Raw genomic sequence first — 23,603 nt, 5'->3', positions numbered from 1 at the left:
TGGAGGGTTATCTCGTGAACCAGATTAGCTTGTGCACTCCAACACATGGCAGCTGGGTGACCTTGGGCTAGTCATGGCTCTGGAGCTCTCTCAGCCCCACCCACCTCACAGGGTGTTTGTTGTGGGGGGGGGGAAGGGAAAGGAGATTGTAAGTCTCCTCACAGGTGAGAAAGGGGGGATATAAATCCAAACTCTTCTTCTTCTTCCCCACCCACCCCTCCCCTTTGTGAGGTAGGTGGAGCTGAGAAAGTTCTGAGAAAACTGTGACTGGCCCAAGGTCACCCAACAGAATAAGAACAAGAGGATGAAGCGGAGAGGGCTCAGAGAAGAGTCCTTGGGACAAGGATATACTGGGGCCCAGATAGATGCCTCAGTTCCCCCATGGTGAATCGGGTATCTTCAGCCGCAAAGCATCAGGATCTTACTTGTCCGCTTCTCGTTGATCTCCGCCTTTCGCACTTCTGTACTCTTTCTGCAGTTCAAGAGTCTGGGCTTTTTCAGTTCTGCGCTGAGACTCTCGGAAGAAGACGCGGCTTTTGTGGCAGGCTCATGCCTCGTCCTCTGCACAAATTCTGCCGACAAAACCTGGGCGCCTTGGAGAAAGAAGGGAGAGGGAGGAGTAAAATCCACCACTACCAGAACTACCATGTGACGAGGTGCCACAGTGCTAGGTGCTGTGCAGGATATAGAAGCAACGCAGCCCCCATCCCAAAGGGCAGGCAATCCCATTTTTTCCTGACCCCAATGAAGTATTACTTACCCTGTGAAAAAACCCTTCCCTGAAACAGCACCACACATGGCAGAAACTCATGTCTGGGTGCATGTGCACAAACACACATACAGAGGCATTCACACACACACACTGGCTTTTGCTAACTAGCTGGTTGTTGGCCTTCCATTACAATTCGAGCCTCACCCAGAGGCCTAGGATGTTGTAATGTATTGGCGTAGTCGTCATATCCTTATTACCGTATACTCGTGTATCAGTCGACTTTTTCAGCACATTTTTAATGCTGAAAAAGCCCCCTTGTTTTATATTTGGGTCTTATACTCAAGTATATACAGTATTTATATACAATTGTATGTGCTATAGCTGAAGCTGTTTGTGTAACCCAGGGTCCATTAGGGGGAGCTAAAGAGCTCAGATTTTCCATATAAGGAAGAAAAGACTCCATTTCCTCAGAATTGTTAAGAGGAGTTCAGTTGTTATGAACTGTATTTGCATATTACGCTCTGGTTTATCTAATACTATCAGATACCTAGATTAACTCATGGTTCTCACCGATAGAGGGGAAGATCGAATCACTTGGCAAAACTCTTGACTCCCTTCTACCTTTAACTTGTTCAGAATCATATAAATTACTAAAACAAAAATTGTTGAAGAGAGAATGGAACTATTTAACCCTGGCAGCGAAGAAAACTTGCTCACCTTTACATCTATCAATCCCTTTACAACATAACAGAACGGCCTCCTATTTGTATCATCTCACCAATCCAGACCAGAGAAGAGTTTTTTCACTTGCTCGCTTCAATGTTTTCCCTTCTGCTATACTACGTGGTGGATATAACAATCTAGAAATGAGCAAAAGGGTGTGCTCGAGTGATGCAAACCAATTAGACACATTATCTCACCAACTGTTCTGTTGTCCCAAATCGGCAAGTATTAGAATTAAATACTCTAGGTTGCTTTCTATGATACCTAGCGAGCTAGATGAACCAAGCAGATTATTGTTTTTATTAAATAACTCTGATGCTACAGTCTGCAAAATGGCTGCAAATTTTCTATTGGAAGTGTCCCATAAGCGATAGTATGTATGAATCAACTCTATTTGCTATATACTGCCGAAGGCTTTCACGGCCGGAATCACTGGGGTGCTGTGTGGTTTCTGGGCTGCATGGCCGTGTTCTAGCAGCATTCTCTCCTGACGTTTCGCCTGCATCTGTGGCTGGCATCTTCAGAGGATCTATTTGCTATACGTTACAAGTTTGTATTTTGATGTGATTTTATATTGGTGATGCCAAATAAAGGCTGAACGAATGAAAGAATGAATGAATGTATTTGCATATTTCAGGTATGAGAATGTTTGTATTAATTGTTGGGAAGGGGATATTGTGTTTATATTGATTGAAAACTAAGCTATTAGAACAAGAGTATCGGGATATGATAACAGCTGCGAGGAAAACGTGTTCCCCCCTGACCCTGCTTATTCCAATTGAACAAGGACACATGGCCAATTATTTACAGTGGATCACCAACCCTAAATTAAGAAGAGCTTTAACACTGGCCAGATTCAATCTAATGCCTTCTATGCTGCTCTATGGCAGATATCAACAAATTGATAAACAGAGGAGGCTATGTCCATGCAATATGGGTCAGGTGGAGACACTCGATCATACCCTCTTTCATTGTGTAAGGTTTGCAAAAATCAGAATGTCACAATCTGCACTTATCCCATTTCTGTATAACAATCTAACTGATGCTCTTAAGATACCTATGCTTTTGAACAACATGGATCCCACAGTGTGTGAGAATGTAGCAAAATTTCTGCTAACAATAATAGACGTAAGTCTAGATGAATACCAACCAATGTCTATGTATTATGACCACATATAGCCAGCAGTAATTTTGCTAGCTTCTGTCAGTATCCGATGACGTTTAAGTGAGTTAACTTAGCTGAAGGAATGTCCTATAGTTACAGAAGGACCATGTATATATTTTAGTATTTAAAATAAGATTGACTATTAGTTTCTAGTTTGGTTTCCTGTAATAAAATGTTATAATGGGTGCTATGCAAATATTATTTTCCTCAGAATTGTTAAGAGGCCTGTAGCTGGCGTTCAGTTGTTATGAACTGTTTTTGCATAGTTCAGGGCTACCCTGGGAGGCTGGACAATACGGAGAGAGGGCTCAGCAAAGAACAGCAAAGCTGCAAGTCCACCAACAGTGCCACAAGACACAGCCAGAGAGCACTGTAAAGGACTGAGACCCTGCTAGCCTGTTTTGCATAGCAGGCCAGAACTATTATATGTTGATTATTGTTTCTGTATTGGTTTGCCATATTTCATTGTTATACTGCCCACTATTGTTTATGAAACAGAAAACACTGGGGTTCCGAGTGGTTTCCGGGCTGTCTGGCCGTGTTCTAGCAGCATCCTCTCCTGACGTTTCGCCTGCATCTGTGGCTGAATGCATCTTCAGAGGATCTGATGGTAGGAATGGAAAGCAAGTGGCGTATATATCTGAGAGACCGTCTGGCCCCATACGTCCCACGTCGGTCTCTGCGTTCAGCAGAGGCCAACCTGCTCGTGACCCCAGCCCCTTCTATGATGCGGCTGGCCTCCACTAGGGCCAGGGCTTTTACGGCCCTGGCCCCGGCCTGGTGGAATGCTCTTCCTCCAACTGTCCGGGCCCTGCGGGACCTTAACGAGTTCCGCAGGGCCTGCAAGACCGAGTTATTCCGCCGGGCTTTTGGAGAGCCCAGCCGCTGATAGGGTGCCCAGAAACAACTAAAGCCTGCTGTTCCCTTATGTAGAGATTTTAATAGCCGGATGCCATCTTATTTTAACTGATGTAATTGAATGCTGCTTTTAAATTGTTTTAACTTTTAACATATCCACTGTTTTATTTAATGTTGTGAACCGCCCTGAGCCCTTCGGGGGAGGGCGGTATAAAAGTGGAATAATAAATAAATAAAATAAATAAATATATACTGTGAGGTCAAAAGGTGAGGCCATCTGAATAGAGTAGCCTGGCATGTGAGTCACAGAGAAGTCTGTAGCATGGGAGTAACAATGAAGATAGCAAGGTCAATAGGGGAATGGATCTGAATAGAAGTATCCTGGTCTTGATCCTCTGAAGATGCCAGCCACAGATGCAGGCGAAACATCAGGAGAGGATGCTGCTAGAACACGGCCATACAGCCCGGAAACCACACAGCGCCCCAGTGATTAAGGCCGTGAAAGCCTTCGACAATACATTAAACAGAAAACAGATGTAAAGTTTCTTATGTTGTAAGTCTGGTGAATGTTAAAGGTCACAAGGTGGGATCACACTGTCAAAGACTTGAACTCCTTTTCCATTTCTGATAATATCCCTCTTTAAAACTAAGCTGGGTTACATTTGGACATACAGATGATGAGGAGGAATCCAGTTTTGAAGGATTTTAACTCTTGTGTTTTAACTTGGTTGCTGATTGAGCTAAGGTTTTTGCACTTTTAAAGTTATTGTTGAGATCATATTGTTCTTGTTGACCCTTTTTTGCACTGACAGAGCTACCATATATACTCGTGTATAAGTCGAGTTTTTCAGCACATTTTTTGTGCTGAAAAAGCCCCCCTCGACTTATACACAAATGAGGTGTATTTTTAAAAATATTTTAGGGTTTTTACTTTGTCGGCCGCCAGGGGGCGCAGTTTTTAGGCCGCTAGTGGCACCAAAATTTCAGATATCATCAGGTGATGCTCCTGATGAGACCAGCCAAGTTTGGTAAAGTTTGGTTCAGGGGGTCAAAAGTTATGGACCCCCAAAGGGGGTGCCCCCATCCCCATTGTTTCCAATGGAAGCTAATAGTAGATGGGGCTACATTTTGAGGGTCCATAACTTTGGACCCCTTGAACCAAACTTCACTAAACCTGGGTGGTATCATCAGGATAATCTCTTGCTGATACCAGCCAGGTTTGGTGATATTTGGTTCAGGGGGTCCAAAGTTATGGATCCACAAAGGGGGTGCCCCATCCCCCATTGTTTCCAATGGAAGCTAATAGTAGTTGGGGCTATCCTTTTGAGGGTCCATAACTTTGGACCCCTTGAACCAAACTTCACCAAACCTGGGTGGTATCATCAGGAGGGTCTCCTAAAGATACTCTGAAATGTTGGTACTGCTAACATAAACAGTTATTGTTGAGACCACATTGTTCTTGTTGACCCTCTTTTCAACTTACAGAGCTAGTTTACTGTTTTTCTTTGAAATAAATATTCAAAAACACTTAACCTACTGATGCCTCAATTAATGTAATTCTATTGGTATCTATTTTTATTTTTGAAATTTTCCAGTAGCTGCTGCATTTCCCACTCTCGACTTATACGCGACTCAATACGTTCTCCCAGTTTTTTGTGGTAAAATTAGATGCCTCGACTTAAATGCGGGTCGACTTATACATGAGTATATACGGTAGTTTACTGTTTTTCTTTGAAATAAATATTCAAAAACATTTAACCTACTGATGCCTCAATTAATGTAATTTTATTGGTATCTATTTTTATTTTTGAAATTAACCAGTAGCTGCTGCATTTCCCACCCTCGACTTATACGCGAGTCAATAAGTTTTCCCAGTTTTTTGTGGTAAAATGAGGTGCCTCGACTTATATTCGGGTCGACTTATACACGAGCATATACAGGTATTATTATTTAATTTTGTTTAATATCACAGCTGCCAATTCTTCAGCTGTGTGGTTGCGAATGCCTGAGATTACTATGGGCTTACCTCTTTTTCTTCTTAGGGGATACTGAAGATTTTTTAATTTGAGGGTAGGTTCACCGGAATCTACTGAGGGCTCCAGAGTTTTGGATGTTGCGGACGAGGGATCCAGCTTCTTCTTTTTGGATTTTTTCCGCTTCTTGTTGCTCTCCATGATGCAGAGGACTTTCAGAGGGGCCCACTTTTTCCGCGTGCTGGCGCTCAGCAGACGGCTGGATTTCCTTTTGCAGCGGTGCGGAGTCCGATCACCCATTCGGCTGGGTTTCCCTGCGCCCTCCGTGCCGGGAGCGGTCGCTTCCACGGATCGCCCCGACCGCATGGTTTTGACAAGCGGTACACTACGCTCGGGGGGTTGAGAGTCTGAATTTAAGCCTGAAGCGCCGCTAGGATCACACACTTTACTACTGTTGGGAGGCTGAGAATCGGTACCGGTAGAAGGCGAGGCTGCTGAAATTTCCAAAGCGTAGTTCTGGGGATCCGACAGGTAGAGTTGCAAGAGAGCAAAGGACTTCTGGGAGCACTTGCCGGACACAGCTTCAAGGTCAGACTTCTCTGAGAACTGATCAAAGGAGACGGACAGTCTGTCAGGGTCAGCAAAGGTGGGCAGCAAACTCTTATCCAGCTTCGCAAACTCTTGGACATGCTGTTTAACCAGAGCCCCAAGAGGCACCGCGCCCTCTTTGGGATCCTTGGCTGCCTCTGCTAATGCATAGCGAAGGGCTGGCAGGAGCAGACTGACTTGCGAAGATCTCTCGTTCGGCCTCTGGTTGCATCTCCCATCTTTTGCTGCCAAGGGAAAAAAAAGTGTAAATTTATTTATTTTATTGATTGATTGATTAGGTTTATATACCGCCCTCCCCCGGAGTGCCGATGGGTGACAAACAGCCCAGGTGTAAAGGGCCAGAAGAAGGGGAAGGGGGCACCATCAGTGGCCGGTTCCTCCAAAGGCCCGGCGGAACAGCTCCGTCTTACAGGCCCTGCAGAACTCATTGAGGTCCCGCAGGGCCTGGACAGCTGGTGATAGAGTGTTCCACCAGGCTGGGGCCAGAGCCGTAAAGGCCCTGTCCCGAGTGGAGGCCAGCCGCATCACCGAGGGGCCAGGGACCACTAGTAGATTGGCCTCAACTGATTGAAGAGGCCATACAGGGACATATGGGTTTCTATAGTTATGGTTTCTATAGTTCCACATCCACAACGGCATAGTCTCTGATGTTTAGGGATCTGGAGGTATCTCCCTGAAGTTTCCGCTGATGGGGAAAATATTGAGATGTGCTAGCACAAATGCACGACGTTGGTTAATGGATAGCAGAGATGAGAGATATTTGGCTCCGGTTCTGTCGCTTGGTTGTAATCCGAGGGAGCGAGGAGAGGATACAGCTTTCTAATTTCAGGAGCTACTTCACACATCTGAAAGGGGCTCTAGCCCACCAAAGTTTCTGCCCAAAGCGGGACTCTGAAAAAGTGGCACAGGCACCTTTCGAAATAAATATGCCTCCATACAACAATTCCCTCAGGATAACTGGGTTTGTGCCTTGCGGCAAAAACAGTTCACAGTCCCAGGATCTTATTGATCCTCACAACCTGGATCTTATTGAGGATTTGTTAATCTGCCACGGAACTCTTGGTCATTTCTGTTACGAGAGACTTCGTACGGTTACAAAATACGCCAAGCGTTTCAGCTCTTACCTGCTAAGTGCATTGGACTTGGGGACGAGATCACAAACAAGGCCTGAAGACGGGGAATTTCCTCAGGGCCAGAGTCTGTGTGGCGAAAAGAGGGACAGAGTTAAGATGGGCCCTTCCTCCAAAGAACTTAGGCTGGCATTTATCACTCTCCCCCTTCCCTCATTTTGACCCTACAGCAACATTGTGAGGGATGCCAGGTTGAGGCTGGGTGACCAGCCTATGGTCAGAGGGTGACTTCCACAGCAGAGTGTGGATTTCAACCTGGGGTTCTCAGGTCCTAGTCCAGTGGTGGCCAACCTATGGCACTCCAGATGTTCATGGACTGCAACTCCCATCAGCCCCTGCCAGCATGGCCAGTCGGGGGTCTGATGGGAATTGCAGTCCATGAATAGTGTGACCAGACGTTCTGCTTTTGGCGGGACAGTCCCGCTTTTAACCAATTTGTCCCGCGTCCCGCAGGGTTTTTTAAATGTCCCGATTTTTGGAAGGCTGCCGCACTGCCTTCTGGGACGCTCCCCTGTGACAGGGCGGGAAACTGGGGAGTGCCCCAGAAGGTAGTGCGCTCCTGCGGCCACGTGTGCGCGTGTTCCACTTTAAAAAGGTGAAAATCTGGTCACCTTATCCATGAACATCTGGAGTGCCATAGGTTGGCCACTTCTGTCCTAGTCCAACACTCTAGGCTGGGGGTCGGCAGACTGTCTGAGCTTGCAGCCCCCTTGGGAATTCTGACACAGTGTAATTGGCTCAGCCACAAAATGGCCGCTGCAAGAAGTGTCAGCCACAAAATGGCCGTTTCAGGAACAAGAGTCAACCACAAAATGGCCACTGCAGGAAGAAGAGTCAGCTACAAAATGGCCGCTGCAAGTTCCTTTCAGTCACGCAGTGGAGATCCTTGTGCGTGGCGGCAGCAGCTGCCAAAGCAACTTTAAAAAAAAATCTGCGCAGCCAATCACATCTCCAGTGGCCAATCAGAAGTGTTGCTGGGCCTTGGGCCCACCCCTCAAGGCACTGCCCACTTTCTTTCCCACCCCCATCAAATTTGATTAATATTTAGAACACTTACAAAAAAAATCAGACCTAAAAAAACATTTAGTATAAGGACTGCCAATTTAATCTATCTCAAGTGTTAACAATTAAAAAACACGTTTACTCTTTATCCACATACTTAAAATCCCAACTTAATAACCACTACTAATAATTAGCATGCTTTTCTCAATTAGGTCTTTTATGGTATTAACAATCCTCCAATCTTCAAACCCACTAATCATCATCTTGCTTTTCTCAATTCGACCCAACTAACAGCCCAATCCACTTTCTAAAAACACTTCGAAAGGTGTCCACGCACACCATGGGGTTCGTTAACAAAACATTGCGGGTGCATGCTCTAACTGCTACTCCACACTGCTCCGTCTTGTAAATATGGATCTTCTGCAAGACATGCCGATGAACACAGCTTCTAATCTACCAGCTTCATTATTTTTTCCCCTAAATTTAAAAGCTTTATTATGAAATGGCCAGCATACATTTAAGAAAAAAATTATAAATTAAAGTATAAAGATTACATTATAAAATTAAAAAGAAAGACACAAAAAAGAGACAATTATATCACACCTTAAGGTGTAACTTACATTAGTCAATTTCACTTTGATTACAAAAATATACAGTGGTACCTCGAAAATCGCCAATAATCCGTCCGGAGATTATCTACGATTTCCGAAAATGGCGTATCTCGAGGGACGCCGTTTGCGCACATGCAACGCCGTTAGCGCACGCGCAACACCATTTGCGTACGCGCAGTGGCTTTTGCGTACCCTAGGCAGCCGCCGAAAGTTGAGGCGGCCGACGATTTTCGAGTGTGGAAATTGGCGCCTGGCAATCGTCGATTACTGAAATTGACGATTATCGAAGGCGTCGATTTTCGAGGTACCACTGTACTTAATTCTATCTTGCTTAGTAATAGCCCCCCTTTTCTAGGGGTCCTGGTCAACTTAATATTACATCATTTGCTTAAATAATTTCTTTCTGGCTAATTTCCTCTTAACCTAAGAAATAACCAGTAAGATAAAGAAAAAAATTAATCGCTTCCATTCCGATATTTATCTATTGTATACATTTGTATATCGTGATGAATTTTAGTCAGTATTTTATTTTTTTTACAATATACATTTTTGTAATGTTTTTTAAAAAAATTCTTCGAGAGGAGTCCATAAATCTCTCAGCTTCATTCTTACCTTTTTCTTTTGCCAAAGAGGATGAGTTAAGCAAGATGAAAAGCCCGCGTTCGTTCAAACACCTGACAAGAGCCTGCAAAACATACAGAAGGCAGGTGAACGTCATTTCCCGCCTTTTCTTCTGGGGTTTACCTGAGCTCAGGGGTCTGCAACCTGCGGCTCTCCAATTGGCCATGCTGGCAGGGGCTGATGGGAATTGTAGTCCATGAACATCTGGAGAGCCACAGGTTGCAGGCCCCTGCCTTAGCTGGACCTGGGACTTTGAAAACACAGAAATTCTGGACCACTCTGACAACCACTATGTCAGACTACACAGAGAAGCCATTGAATAGAATAGAATAGAATCTTTATTGGCCAAGTGTGATTGGACACACAAGGAATTTGTCTCCGGTGCATATGCTCTCAGTGTACATAAAAGAAAAATACATTTGTCAAGAATCATAAGGTACAGCACTTAATGATTGTCATATAGGTCTAGTAAGCAATCAGGAAACAATCAGTAGTAATGAAAACATAAAATGTAAAATCATAAAATAAAATAAAATAAAATGTCAGCACAGGCTATAGTCATACAGTCATAAGTGGGAGGAGATGGGTAATAGGAATGATGAAAAAAGTAGTGCAGTAATTATATAATAAATATATAATAAATAGTTTAACATTATCGAGGGAATTGTTTAACAGAGTGATGGCATTTGGGAAAAAACTGTTCTTATGTCTAGTTGTCTTGGTGTGCAGTGCTCTGTAGCGACGTTTAGAGGGTAAGAGTTGAAACAGTTTATGTCCAGGATGCGAGGGGTCAGTAAATATTTTCACAGCCCTTTTTTTGACCCGTGCAGTATACAGGTCCTCAATGGAAGGCAGGTTAGCAGCAATTGTTTTTTCTGCAGTTCTGATTATTCTCTGAAGTCTGTGTCGATCTTGTTGGGTTGCAGAACCAAATCACACAGTTATCACAGCTTGTGGATTTCACAGCTTGTGGATTTCACAGTGTGAAATCCACAAGCACATGGACAATTTCAACAGAAAGGAAGAAACCATGAAAATGAACAGAATTTGGCTGCCAGTGTTGAAAAACTCTAGAATCAAGACAGTGACTAATCAGCTCCACACAAACACAGGACAACTATAGACAATAGCAACCAAGGAAACAAAGACCAGGATACTTCTATTCAGATGCATTCACCTATTGACCTTGCTATCTTCATTGTTACTCCCAGGCTACAGACTTCTTTGTGACTCACATACCAGGCTACTCTATTCAGAGGGCCTCACCTTTTGACCTCACAGTATATATACTCCACTTACTTTCCATCCCTACTATCAGATCCTCTGAAGATGCCAGACACAGATGCAGGCGAAACGTCAGGAGAGAATGCTGCTAGAACACGGCCATACAGCCTGGAAACCACATAGCGCCTCAATTCAAATTTATTTATATTTTATTTACAGTCGTGACCATAAAATGCAAAGAAGTATTTATCTGCCTCCAAAGTGCCTGAGGTGGCAAACTGCATTTTATCTTAACACAACAGCCCAGTGAGGTAGAGCAGGCTGAGAGGCCCTACGGCAAGCTTCACAGCCAATCTTGCCACAGTTTCCAGTCCACATTCAGTACTCTGCGTGGGATGCATGTGCACATTAATGGAACAGAAAGGTACCCATGAATCGCAATAAAGTATACCTAGAAGAGAAGACGGTGTGTTACTGTTGGGCATTCCTAATGCAAACTAATCTCCATCCCTCCAGAAAATCAATAAAGGCATATGCTATAATGTATCTGCAGCATTCAGAATATACAACATAGAATCATAGAATCCTAGAGTTGGAAGAGACCCCCAAGGGCCATCCAGTCCAACCCCCTGCCATGCAGGAACACACAATCAAAGCACTCCTGACAGATGGCCATCCAGCCTCTTAGAAAACCTCCAAAGAAGCAGACTCCACCACTCTCCGAGGCAGCGAATTCCATTGTCGAACAGCCCTGACAGTCAGAAAGTTCTTCCTAATGTTTAGGTGGAATCTCTTTTCCTCCCCCTTGAATCCATTACTCCGTGCCCTAGTCTCTGAGGCAGCAGAAAGCAAGCTTGCTCCGTCTTCAACATGGCATTCCTTCAAATATCAAAACATGGCTATCATGCAACCTTCTCTTCTCCAGACTAAACATCCCCAGCTGCCTAAGCCTCTCTTCGTCGGCCATGGATTCCAGATCTTTTACCATTTCAGCTGCCCTCCTCTGGACACCGTGTAGCTTATCAATATCCTTCTTAAATTGCGGGGCCCAGAACTGAACACAGTACTCTAGGTGATGTCTGACCAATGCAGAGTAGAGTGGTACAATTACTTCCCTCGATCTGGACACTGTACTCTTATTGATGCATCTCAGAATTGCATTGGCTTTCTTGGCTGCCGCATCACAGTCCTGACTCATGTTCAATTTGTGGTCTCAAATCAGCTTAGAATCGCCTTCCCTCCCCCTCCCCACAACAGACACCTTCTGAGGTAGGTGGGGCTGAGAGAGTTCTGAGAGTACTGGGACTGGCCCAAGGTCACCCAGCAGGCTTCATGTGTTGGAGTGGGGAATCAAACCTGGTTCTCCAGATTAGTGACCTTCAATCATGTAAATGTTCGGGGAAGAAAACCCAGCTCTCTAGATTGGAGTCCGCTGCTCATGTGGCGAAGGGGGGACTCGAACCCTGCTCTGAACCACTACACCGTGCTGGCTGCCAAGAGTGGCTTACCTCAGGCTACCTAAAGACTCTCAGCAAGGGGAAATTAGAAGCAGAGACTTCCTGATGAGGGCCTCACAGTTGAATCTGATAAAAAGCCACCACCAATTTTCAACAGGTTCGGGCTGGTGTGCGATGGCGCAGCCGGTCCTTCTGCCGACTAGACCGCACCAGCTGCTTTTATTAAGCCAGACGGCTTTCGAATGTGTATATCTGGAATGGAGAAGCTGCTTTCTGGGCAGAGCGAGGTTTCGCTTTCAGGACCAGCAGCTGCAGAGTGGGAGGACGTAGAAGCCTCCTTCTTTATTTTCATTTTTAGCTGGCTGCCAGCAGTTCAAACGAGTTTCCGGCTGGCATTAACATTGCCCTTGGTGTTGCTGACCCCCCTTCCTTTTGAACTGCCGTTGGCATTTATTCTCAGTTAAACCTAGTGGTGAGATTCTAAAAGATCAACCACCGGTTCGCACACACGCATCCCCGCCGCCCACTTACTTGGCTCCTGCCCAGTGGTGGGATCCAAACATTTTAGTAACAGGTTCCCATGGCAGTGGGATTCAAACTGTGGCGTAGCGCCAATGGGGCCGGGCGGGGCACGACGGGGGTGTGCCCGGGGATTCTGGGGGTGGGGCATCCCTGGGCAGGGCTGTGGCGAGGACACAGCTGCTGTGTTGGTCCTTGGGTGGAAACGAATGCACGCAGGCGCAGGCTGTCACGCACGCCGGTGCCCCTCCTGCTAGACTGCTTCAAGTTCTGCGCGCTGCTGCTGAGAGGAGGGGCGTAACTGAGGCAAAAATCACGTGGCAAAATCACCCATTAGTAAACCCCTCTCGGCACACGCAAACAATTAGTAACCTACTCTCGGGAACCTGTGAGAACCTGCTGGATCCCACCTCTGCTCATGCCCCACCCCTTTCCGATGTTGGGCGGAGGGGAGGGAAGGCAGCAGCTGCGGGGGGCCGTCCGCCAATCGGGCCGCGTGCCACTAGGCCAGTGGTGGAGCCTTTGGGGGAGGCCTGCTGGAGTGTCAGCAAGCCTCTGGAGTGTCAGCAGCCCAAAGGCGTGCAGCCTGATTGGCGGCTGCCCTGGTGGAATTCCAGTCAGTTAGCTACCGGTTCGGCAGAACTGGTACAAACCAGCTGTATCCCACCTCTGGTTAGCCCCCCCTCACTGCTCTCTTTCCAGCAGTCTCTTGTATATAGCCTGTGTTAGTTTTTTTTACAACAGCTGAGACAAACTGATTATTGTGGGTTTTCCAGACTGCGTGGCCATGGTGTGGTAGTTTTTGGTCCTAATGAATCTATGGCTGGTATCTTTAAGGCATGTCGCCGTAAGACTGTGCCCACATCTTACAGCGACGTGCCTCTAAAAGTGCCAGCCACAGATGCAAGCAAAAACATTAGGAGCAAAAACTATCAGACCGCCACCACACAGCCTGGAAAACTCATAATAGCAAAGGTCTCATCTATTTACAGGAAGTTCTTACCACAGAGTTCTCGTGATTCCAAGAGTTACCCTTGGCCACTTCCAGGTAGCTCCAGACTGACCAAGAACTCCATGGTAAGAATTTTTGGAACGTAGACAAGGCCTTATTTTTTCTTTCTAATTTTTTCTCCCATTGCTACCTTTAGAGGTGGAGGTCAGTGGGACTTGGGAGAGGGGAAACTCCCATCCCCATCGCAACAGCCTGTTGATTCTGGCCATGAAAGCCTTCAACAATACATCGCGGAGACCAAAATGCAAAAACTCCATAATGTAAGGGGGAAAAAATATCTGGGCACAATCCTTTTCTCTACCTGTCCTGCACAGGTAGAGTCCTGTAACTTTAAAACCCCACTTATCGCATCAGTAGAATTAATTCCTCCTCTACTCCGGAACAAGTATATTTACTACAGATTCCCCATCTGGTTGTTGTGGGTTTTTCAGCTGTGTGGCCGTGGTCAGGTAGATCTTGTTCCTAACATTTTGCCTGCAACTGTGGCTGGTATCTTCAGAGATGTATCACAGAGGGAAGTAACAGACTTCCCCTTTGATACACCTCTGAAGATGCCAGCCACAGATGCAGGCAAAACGTTAGGAACAAGATCCACCAGACCACGGCCACACAGCCCGGAAACCCATAACAACCAGATGGATCGGGCCGCGAAAGCCTTTGATAATACCCAACCTCCCACCATTTCCTGGGTTTTTTGATTACAAAAAAAACAGTTCCAAACCAGTCCCCATGAAAATGGCTCCGGAGAACTGAGGCAGCGTCAAACAAATTAAAAGGCCTTAATGGACCAAACAACGATGGGATTATGAAGAAAATCAACAGATGGAAATCAGGCAGGAGTAAGCAATGTACGATCGTAAGCTTCTGTCACGGGTATGAGATTTTATCAACCTTTTTCCGTTTCTTAGATGTTATATTTGATATGAAAATGCAGTTTTGGCTTGAGTTACTCTTAGATGCTACTGCACCAGACAGACTTCTAAAATTACACAAACCATGATGCCACCACGTTGCAGAGAACTTTCTTTGAATAAGAATTTCCAAAAAAGTACACTCACTGCTCCCAAAGAAACCAACACAACTATTTCTCCCGCACCGCCTTTGAGTACTTACCACATCTTTCTCTTTCAAGCTCTCTATTAACTGGTTTGCTTTCGGTTCATCTTGATTTGATATTTCCACTTCGTATAAACAGATCAGCATGCCTTCTGAATCGACTGCAAAGGAAAAATCCGATTTAGATACAGAATCCGATTTAGATACAGAAGAATTCACAAACCAAGGAGCAGCATAGGAGGTTAAGAGCTCATGTATCTAATCTGGAGGAACCGGGTTTGATTCCCCGCTCTGCCGCCTGAGCTGTGGAGGCTTATCTGGGGAATTCAGATTAGCCTGGGCACTCCCACACACGCCAGCTGGGTGACCTTGGGCTAGTCACAGCTTCTCGGAGCTCTCTCAGCCCCACCCACCTCACAGGGTGTTTGTTTTGGGGGGGAAGGGCAAGGAGATTGTCAGCCCCTTTGAGTCTCCTGCAGGAGAGAAAGGGGGGATATAAATCCAAACTATTATTATTATTATTATTATTATTATTATTATTATTATTATTATTATTATTATTATTATTATTATTATTATTAAAAGGCAGCACAGCGAACACAGGAGACCCGAAGAAGGTGGCTAGCCAAAGACACACACACGTGTGCTCTTCACACTTCTCTCCTGAGCAAGTATGTGCACCACACAGGACGCATTCTTCGAAGACAGAGCCCCTATTTTGACTCCAGTTCCACGGAAAACTCGGGGCAGTGGTTCTCCAATGGCAGGCCATGGCCTAAAAGTGGGTTACCATTTCTCAGAGGTGGGTCACGAGGTCTGGAGGAATGGACGTTCCGGCTCCCCATTTCCTGGGTCAGGAAAAGAAAAGGTGCTCCCCCCATTCTCCATTCGCCACCCCCCTCCTTTACCTTGTGGCCAGATTCGTTCCCACAAACTCAACTGGCCCCCAGGGGAACGGGAGGCAAAGGCTACAAGTTTTCATACTGCCTCCTCGATGCACGGCACCTCTGGTTGGGGGCTGAGCTAAGTGAGAAAGGTTACCTCTAGGAATCACTGGAAACTCTATTCTCTCACACAGAATTTTAATGCTGTCTCTTTTGTCTAAGAATGCTCCACTATGGTTTTATATGATTTTCCTGCACAGCCACCTGGGTCAGTGGTGGGACACGGGGCCTGGGGGGTGAGAAATTCCCCGCCCCAATCAAGGGGCTGGTAAGCCGAGGCAGAAACTTCTGGAAGGTCACAAGAAGGGGAGTCGGGGGAACAACGCTTGAATTCCAAGACACCGTTTAGGGGCGTAATCATGTGCCATATGAGTTCACATATACAGAGGAGGGTGCCTTCTGTATCTCTACGTGCTATACTGATCTGGCCTGGAATCCTTCTAACTGGGAGATGTATGCCCATCAGGATATTCTCTAGTGCCCAGAGCAGTGATGGCGAACCTTTTCGCGTGCCCAAATTGCAACCCCTAACCCGCTTATTTGTCGCAAAGTGCCAACACGGCAATTTAATCTGAATACTGAAGTTTTAGTTTAGAAAAAACAGGTGGCTCCGAGGCGTGCATTACTCGGGAGTAAGCTTGGCGGTAGTCGGTGGCTTGGCTTTGAAGCAACCAAGCAACTCTTACAATGGGTGAATCACGACCCTAGGAGGGTTTACTCAGAAGCAAGCCCCATTGCCAGCAACCGAGCTTACTCCCAGGTAAAGGATTGCGCTTTAGTTCTTCGCATGAAAATCAGTGGGGTTTAACAGTGCTTAACAGGGTTACCTACTCTGCCTCCCCAAAACTAGGTCATAGGTTTAATGCTAATAATCGAGCCCAGCAGCCCAGGCCAGCCCAGATTTTTTTGGGGGGGGCACTCTGTGCGTGCCCACAGAGAGGGCTCTGAGTGCCACCTCTTGCACCCGTGCCATAGGTTTGCCACCACTGGCCCAGAGTGTACCACATCAACCGTTTTATCATTCTCCTTACAACAATCCTGCATGGTTGTATCACTGTTTTCCGGAATTCATCTCTCACAAGGCAAAAAGCAAGAGAGCAGGTTATCTTCGGCAGCAATGCCCACCACGCAGAGCCAAGCTCTGAACTGGTTCAGGTTCTCAGCCACAGCGCTAAATCATCTTTCAGGGACTCATGCAGAGACACAGGGGTCAGGATCCTCTGATAAAGCATACATCTTTTTTACAATGGAGTAGATTGACCACTGCAGAGTACATTCAGAGCAGCAGTGGTGTAGTGGTTAAGAGCAGGTGCACTCTAATCTGGAGGACTGGGTTTGATTCCCCGCTCTGCCACTTGAGCTGTGGAGGCTTATCTGGGGAACTAGATTAGCTTGTGCACTCCGACACACGCCAGCTGGGTGACCTCGAACTAGTCACAGTTCTTCAGAGCTCTCTCAGCCCCACCCAACTCACAGGGTATTTGTTGTGGGGGTGCGGGAGTGAAAGGAGATTGTCAGCCCCTTTGAGTCTCCTTGCAGGAGAGAAAGGGGGATATAAATCCAAACTCTTCTTCTTCTTCAAAACTGTACCTTCATAGTTTGCAGAACTGTCTCTCCCAACGAAAACTGCAGGCAGCCTCTTCCTCAAGACTGGGACAGCCACGGCGTAGCTGGCTTCGAGCTTGGTGGGCCTAGCAAAAGGAGATCAGAAACGGTTCCCAAACGGGCTTCAGAACTTTCCCACCTACAAGGCAACGGCTCCGGCATGAAGCAGATCCCGATCCCTGCTACAGCGTTTAGGGCAGTGGTGGCGAACCTTTGGCACTCCAGATGTTATGGACTACAATTCCCATCAGCCAATTGGCCATGCTGGAAGGGGCTGATGGGAATTGTAGTCCATAACATCTGGAGTGCCAAAGGTTTGCCACCATGGGTTTAGGGTTTCTTGGCTACTTCCTGGCAAGGGCCAGCTGTTAAGGGATGTAAACTTTGGAGGTCAAAACCATACCTGGAACTCAGAGGTGGGATCCAGCAGGTTCTCACAGGTTCCCGACAGTAGGTTACTCATTATTTGTGTGCGCCGAGAGGGGGTTACTAATTGGTGATTTTGCAACGTGATTTTTGCCCCTTCTCTCCGCAGTAGCGCACAGAACTTGAAGCAGTCTAGCAGGAGGTGCACCGGCGTGCGTGGCAGCCTGCGCCTGCATGCATTTGTTTCCCGCCCGAGGACCGGCGCAGTGGCTGCGTCCTTGCCACAGCCCCACCCAGGAATGCCCCGCCCCCGGGATGCCCAGCCCAGCCCCACTGGCGCTAAGCCACAGTTTGAATCTCACCACCATGGGAACCTGCTACTAAAATTTTTGGATCCCACCACTGCTGGAACTACACTGAAACAAGAGGCGGAATTCATGACTACTTGGTGGTTTGGATCATATCTGAGGGAGCAGGCAGCTATGTCTCTTCGCAGACTAGCCAATCCAAAGCTACTTTATTAAGACTTATGTCTATCAGGAGGGTGGCTTAGAACGCTGCTACCTTTGGTTCCTGGGTGGCTCACAAGGAGTCTGAGGAATTTAGGAAATACCCAGGAATTACGATCTCGGGGAGAAGCCCTCCTGCCTGTCCCACCAATTAAAGCTCGTCTGATGGGTACGAGAGACGTGGTCTTTTCAGTGGGGGCCCCATGATCGTGGAACGATCTCCTCAGGAAGGTCCGCCTGGCCCCTTTACCTGCCTCCATCTTGCCCAAACTTTTCTTTCCTGTTTTCAAACCTCTTTCAAAAAATTTTCAATTTTAAACCTTTTTCGCCTCGTGGGGTTTCCAGTGCCTACCCCCTTTCCCCGTCCTAAAATATTGGGAGTTGGACAGGGCATTGGGATGAATCATAGAGTTGGAAGAGACTAAAAGGGCCATCAAGTCCAACCCACTCTCATGCAGGAAGTCACAATCAAAGCACTCCTGACATATTTTTCATCCAGCCTCTCTTTAAAAACCTCCAAAGGAGGAGACTCCACCACACTCCGAGGCAGTGAATTCCACTGTCGAACAGCCCTGATTGTCAGGAAGTTCTTCCTAAAGTTCAGGTGGAGTCTCTATGATTCTATGATTCCAACTCTTCGATTCTATGTAGCTCTCTTTTGGCACATTCTCAACAGGCAAGCCAATTTTCTTTCAGTGGCGTAGGAGCAGAGGAGGCGTAGGAGCAGAGGAGCAGCAGTGGCATAGGAGGTTAAGAGCTCGTGTATCTAATCTGGAGGAACCAGGTTTGATTCTCCACTCTGCCACCTGAGCTGTGGAGGCTTATCTGGGGAATTCAGATTAGCCTGTACACTCCCACACACGCCAGCTGGGTGACCTTGGGCTAGTCACAGCTTTTCGGAGCTCTCTCAGCCCCACCTACCTCACAGGGTGTTTGTTGTGAGGGGGGAAGGGCAAGGAGATTGTAAGCCCCTTTGAGTCTCCTGCAGGAGAGAAAGGGGGGATATAAATCCAAACTCTTCTTCTTCTTCTATCTTGCGGGGATGTATAGTTGTATAGTTGTTCTCTATGGACCACAGAGGAAACAGAAACAAACTCTTATACTCACAACTGTGCGGGGATGGTGCCGCTAAATGGCAAGAGGAAGGCCAAGTCACACAACCGCTGGTCCTGAATGAAGAGCTGTCCTTTCCAGGCGCGGTACAGGGCTACGACGTTTGACGCACCATTGGAGACAAAATCACACAGAGATACAGAAACACGTCAGGAAGAGCGAGCTGTGGGCCGCTCTGGTCTCAGACGGAAGGGAAGGACTTATCAGCGCCCAGTTGATTTCCTCTTTGAGGGTGAAGAGGAGGTTTTTTTAATAAATCTTATCTGCTGTGTTGATGGTTTGCTTCTGTTTTATGGGCAGTTTTTATGCTGCTTATGTCCAATGACTTGTTTTAATGGCTTGTGTTTTAACGGCTGGTGTTTTAGGAGCAGCAGTGGCGTAGGAGGTTAAGAGCTCGTGTATCTAATCTGGAGGAACCGGGTTTGATTCCCAGCTCTGCTGCCTGAGCTGTGGAGGCTTATCTGGGGAATTCAGATTAGCCTGGGCACTCCCACACACGCCAGCTGGGTGCCCTTGGGCTAGTCACAGCTTCTCGGAGCTCTCTCAGCCCCACCTACCTCACAGGGTGTTTGTTGTGAGGGGGGAAGGGCAAGGAGATTGTAAGCCCCTTTGAGTCTCTTGCAGGAGAGAAAGGGGGGATATAAATCCAAACTCTTCTTGTTCTATTGTAATTTTTAAACAAGACTGCACAGAGAGGCCCTTCTGACAGCCCCACCAACCAAGGAGCAGCAGCAGCATAGTGGCTAAGAGCAGGTGCACTCTAATCTGGAGGAACCGGGTTTGATTCCCCGTTCTTCCGCTTGAGCTGTGGAGGTTTATCTGGGGAATTCAGATTAGCCTGGGCACTCCCACACACTCCAGCTGGGTGACCTTGGGCTAGTCACAGCTCTTCTGAGCTCTCTCAGCTCCACCCACCTCATGGGTGTTTGTTGCGAGGGGGGAAGGGTAAGGAGTTTGAGTCTCCTACAGGAGAGAAAGGGAGGATATAAATCCAACTCTTCTACTCTTCTTCTTTAGAGAAACTCCCACAGTGGATACCCAGGACTGGGTCTATTTGGAGCCCACTCGGTGTTTTTAGAAAGTGAGCTTCTAGGACCGTGGTGGCGAACCTTTGGCACTCCAGATGTTATGGACTACAATTCCCATAAGCCCCTGCCAGCATGGCCAATTGGTCATGCTGGCAAGGGCTGATGGGAATTGTAGTCCATAACATCTGGAGTGCCAAAGGTTCGCCACCACTGTTCTAGGAGTTAGCATTAGATTTATGCACTCCCTGACATTCTGTGGTTGGGCTCTCCCTCTTTCGGCAGCCATTTTGAGATTGGGTCTTTCTGCAAGAGAGTCACCCTGTGTCTGGCTCTAAAACCCTGGTGATCCCATTGTCTCCTCCCTCTCATTGATCCTTCCATGTCTGGTGGGGGCCTTGATCACAGAGGGGGTTCTCCTTACTGCTTCTATACCAAGGATGTCCAATTCTGGCGCTTCGGATGTCTGTGGACTACAATTCCCACCAGCAGTCCACGAACATCTGAAGCACCGGAGCGGGACATGTCTGTTCTACACTCTTTACATAAACGTGTTATTCTTCAACAACCAATTCCGCTATTAGAAGACTCGTAGAGCCATCCATTTAGCTGAAACTGAGAACCAAAAAGCCAGAACGAAATATATAGGTGTCAAATATGAACGTGTACGTGAACTGGCACAGAGTGGGTTCATCAAACTGAAATATGCGGATTCAAAACTAAATGTGGCTGATGCATTAACAAAACCTACGTCGAAAGAAAAATATGATCTATTATTATTGTTGTTATTGTTGTTGTTGTTGTTATACACATAACACAGCACAAGTGTCTGGAATTCATCTCTGAATATCGAGTCCTTCCCAAGGACCTAGGATATTAGAGGTATTTGCGTAGAATATGTGATCTCAGACCAAGGAGGATCAAGATTGGTAGCCAGAGATCGACTTCTCCTCCATAAATCTGTCCAAGTCCCTTTTAAAGCTATCCAGGTTAGTGGCCATCACCACCTCCTGTGGCAGCATATTCCAAACACCAACCACACGCTGCGTGAAGAAGTGTTTCCTTTTAGGCTTTCCAGATGTTTTTCAAGATTTCTTGGGATTCCTCTTAGAGCACCGACTACTAGTGGGATTACTGTTGTTCTTTTTTGCCACAATCATTCAACTTCAATTTGTAGGTCCTTGTATTTTGTGATCTTTTCCAGCTCTTTGTCCTCTACCCTGCTGTCAACTGGCACAGCAACATCTATGATCCAAACATGTTTTTTCTCTACCACTGTTATGTCTGGGGTGTTGTGTGCCAGGTGTCTGTCTGTCTGTATTCTAAAGTCCCAGAGTATTTTTGCTTCTTCATTATTATTATTATTATTATTATTATTATTATTATTATTATTATTATTATTATTATTATTATTATTATTATTATTATTATTATTATTTTAAATTTAGTATACCACCCTATCCCCGAAGGGCTCAGGGCGGTGTACAGATAAAACATCAGCTAAAAACATACATCTAATTAAAACAACAGTGGTATCTTAGAACAGCTGTGTGAACAGCTAAATGTGGTGTCTGTCAATGTTGTAAATAACGTACATACTGTCATACCGATTTTGGAAGGGGTGTCAGAACACGCGTGAATGTTTAGATGAGCAAAATCTAAATGACAGCTGGACCCTCCTTCTAACAGGTGCCGTGTGCCGATTAGGACCGAGTGCACAGCTTGTACCGTGTGCAAACCTGATACGGTGAGGGCACCTGATTGGTACCAGATTTGTATATAGTTAGCACAGACAGCAGAGTGATGCGTGCCTGAAATCACCTGTGGTCTGGCGAAGCACTTTGTCAGTAGATAGCAATAAATAGAACTGCACCGGTGACTGTGTGTCGGTCAGTTCTTGCCTACATTGCGTCCTGCAAGGTGGTCGACTCCGAGTAAACCCGCTGCTTCAACAGTTATCACGGTGAAAAACGGAATACTTTTGTGGCTTCCTCCCTCGCGGGGCCGCTTAGGCGTCATGGAACCTTCCCTCCCTCCCTGTCCTGGGGGTTGTCCTCCCCAGAGATGTTCTTTTCCAATTGGCCCGAGGGGCCAAGAAACAATTTAGCCCATAGGGCGCCTGGTGTTGAAGGCTGCTCCCTCTGGCTTCTCCAGCTGTCTCTTCCCTAAACCCCTGCATGCCAGGCCCGCCCGCCCGCGTTGCCTCACTAACGGCGGGGTTGGCTAAGACAGCTGACAGCGCCACACAGTTGCCTCACTGGACGAGCGACTGCTGCCTGACGGGAGGTGGCTCTGGCACACCCTCTAACGCACCCTCCTCCACGAGGCTGTCTGGCCCTTCCACCACTCCACACCTCCCGTCACCCTGCTGCAGCGGCAGTCCTGAGCTTCCCTTTGCTCTCCCTTAAATCCCCTTCCCAGACTCAAAACCCTCCCCCTGCCCAGCTGCAGCGCGTCCATGCCGAGCCGATCGGGCTCAGCTGTGCTATACGAGTGGCGAACTGGAGCTTCATATCTTCGAAGCATTCTTGCGTCGAAACCCGGTAGCAGTTCCACGCCCGGTCGAAGCCCCCCTGCCCAGCCGGCCTCAGGATCACCGGCTTCAGTCTGGGCGCGGGGACGGCTACTATCGCTCCGCCCGCGCCCGGACACTTTTGTTTTTAAAAAGTTTTTAAAAATGTATACCAACTGAGCAAAGGGTCTCCTCACCTGCAACCTTACTTTCGGCTCTACAGAAAGAAAAAAGGGGGAAGGGGAACAGAGAAAAAAGCAGGTTAAAAACAGAGCAACGCAATACGAGCAGAAATGACTTCTCTTCCGTAGAATAGTATTAAAGCGGCTTACAAGCTCTTGCGGGTTAATGGCGACATTCTTGCCGGCTTGCAGTCCCGACGGGTGAAAGTTACATAAGGGCGGACTGTCACCAACTCCACGAGTTCATACAAATTCTGGAAGAACAAAACGGGGACACATTTATCGTATTCGTTTACCGGAATGCTTATATCCTACTTTGCGAGTGGTTTGCAAAGGCCGTCTCAATAATCTAAAGGACAGCCTGATCGAAACAGGAAATGATTAAGTTGCTAACAAAACCTGAATGGTGACAGGGCATACTGATGATCATATCTCTGGGCTATAGAATATCTTCTACGCAAAAAAAATTTGCCTGGAGCCTCAACTCTTTAGTTTAGGGCACAGGTGTCAAACTCGCGGCCCCCCAGATGTTATGGACCACAGTTCCCATCATCCCCTGCCAGCATGATGCTGGCAGGGGATGATGGGAACTGTAGTCCATAACATCTGGAGGGCCGCGAGTTTGACACCGATGGTTTAGGGAATCCATTTTTATTGGCTTGGGTGTCTTAGTTA

General features: G+C 46.9%; 1 protein-coding gene across 2 annotated transcripts in view; it reads right to left on the bottom strand.

The window, feature by feature from the left end:
* TASOR2 (transcription activation suppressor family member 2) overlaps positions 1 to 23,603 on the bottom strand; it is a 74,356-nt gene that overhangs the window by 22,265 nt on the left and 28,488 nt on the right. For both annotated transcript variants that reach the window (XM_048500632.1, XM_048500631.1), the window contains 9 exons: positions 23,079 to 23,182; positions 22,944 to 22,963; positions 19,204 to 19,303; positions 17,207 to 17,307; positions 14,730 to 14,833; positions 9,396 to 9,468; positions 7,165 to 7,239; positions 5,485 to 6,264; positions 426 to 593 (listed from right to left, as the gene is read on the bottom strand). In XM_048500632.1, the coding sequence (XP_048356589.1) occupies positions 426 to 593; positions 5,485 to 6,264; positions 7,165 to 7,239; positions 9,396 to 9,468; positions 14,730 to 14,833; positions 17,207 to 17,307; positions 19,204 to 19,303; positions 22,944 to 22,963; positions 23,079 to 23,104 (1,447 nt within the window). In that variant the 5' untranslated portion in view covers positions 23,105 to 23,182. The remainder of the gene's footprint in view (positions 1 to 425; positions 594 to 5,484; positions 6,265 to 7,164; positions 7,240 to 9,395; positions 9,469 to 14,729; positions 14,834 to 17,206; positions 17,308 to 19,203; positions 19,304 to 22,943; positions 22,964 to 23,078; positions 23,183 to 23,603) is intronic.

The sequence above is a fragment of the Sphaerodactylus townsendi genome, linkage group LG06, assembly GCF_021028975.2.
Source record: "Sphaerodactylus townsendi isolate TG3544 linkage group LG06, MPM_Stown_v2.3, whole genome shotgun sequence".
NCBI classification, from domain to species: domain Eukaryota; kingdom Metazoa; phylum Chordata; class Lepidosauria; order Squamata; family Sphaerodactylidae; genus Sphaerodactylus; species Sphaerodactylus townsendi.
Note: the sequence above shows the minus strand (reverse complement) of the source record. Positions and strands in the feature narration are given on the sequence as shown.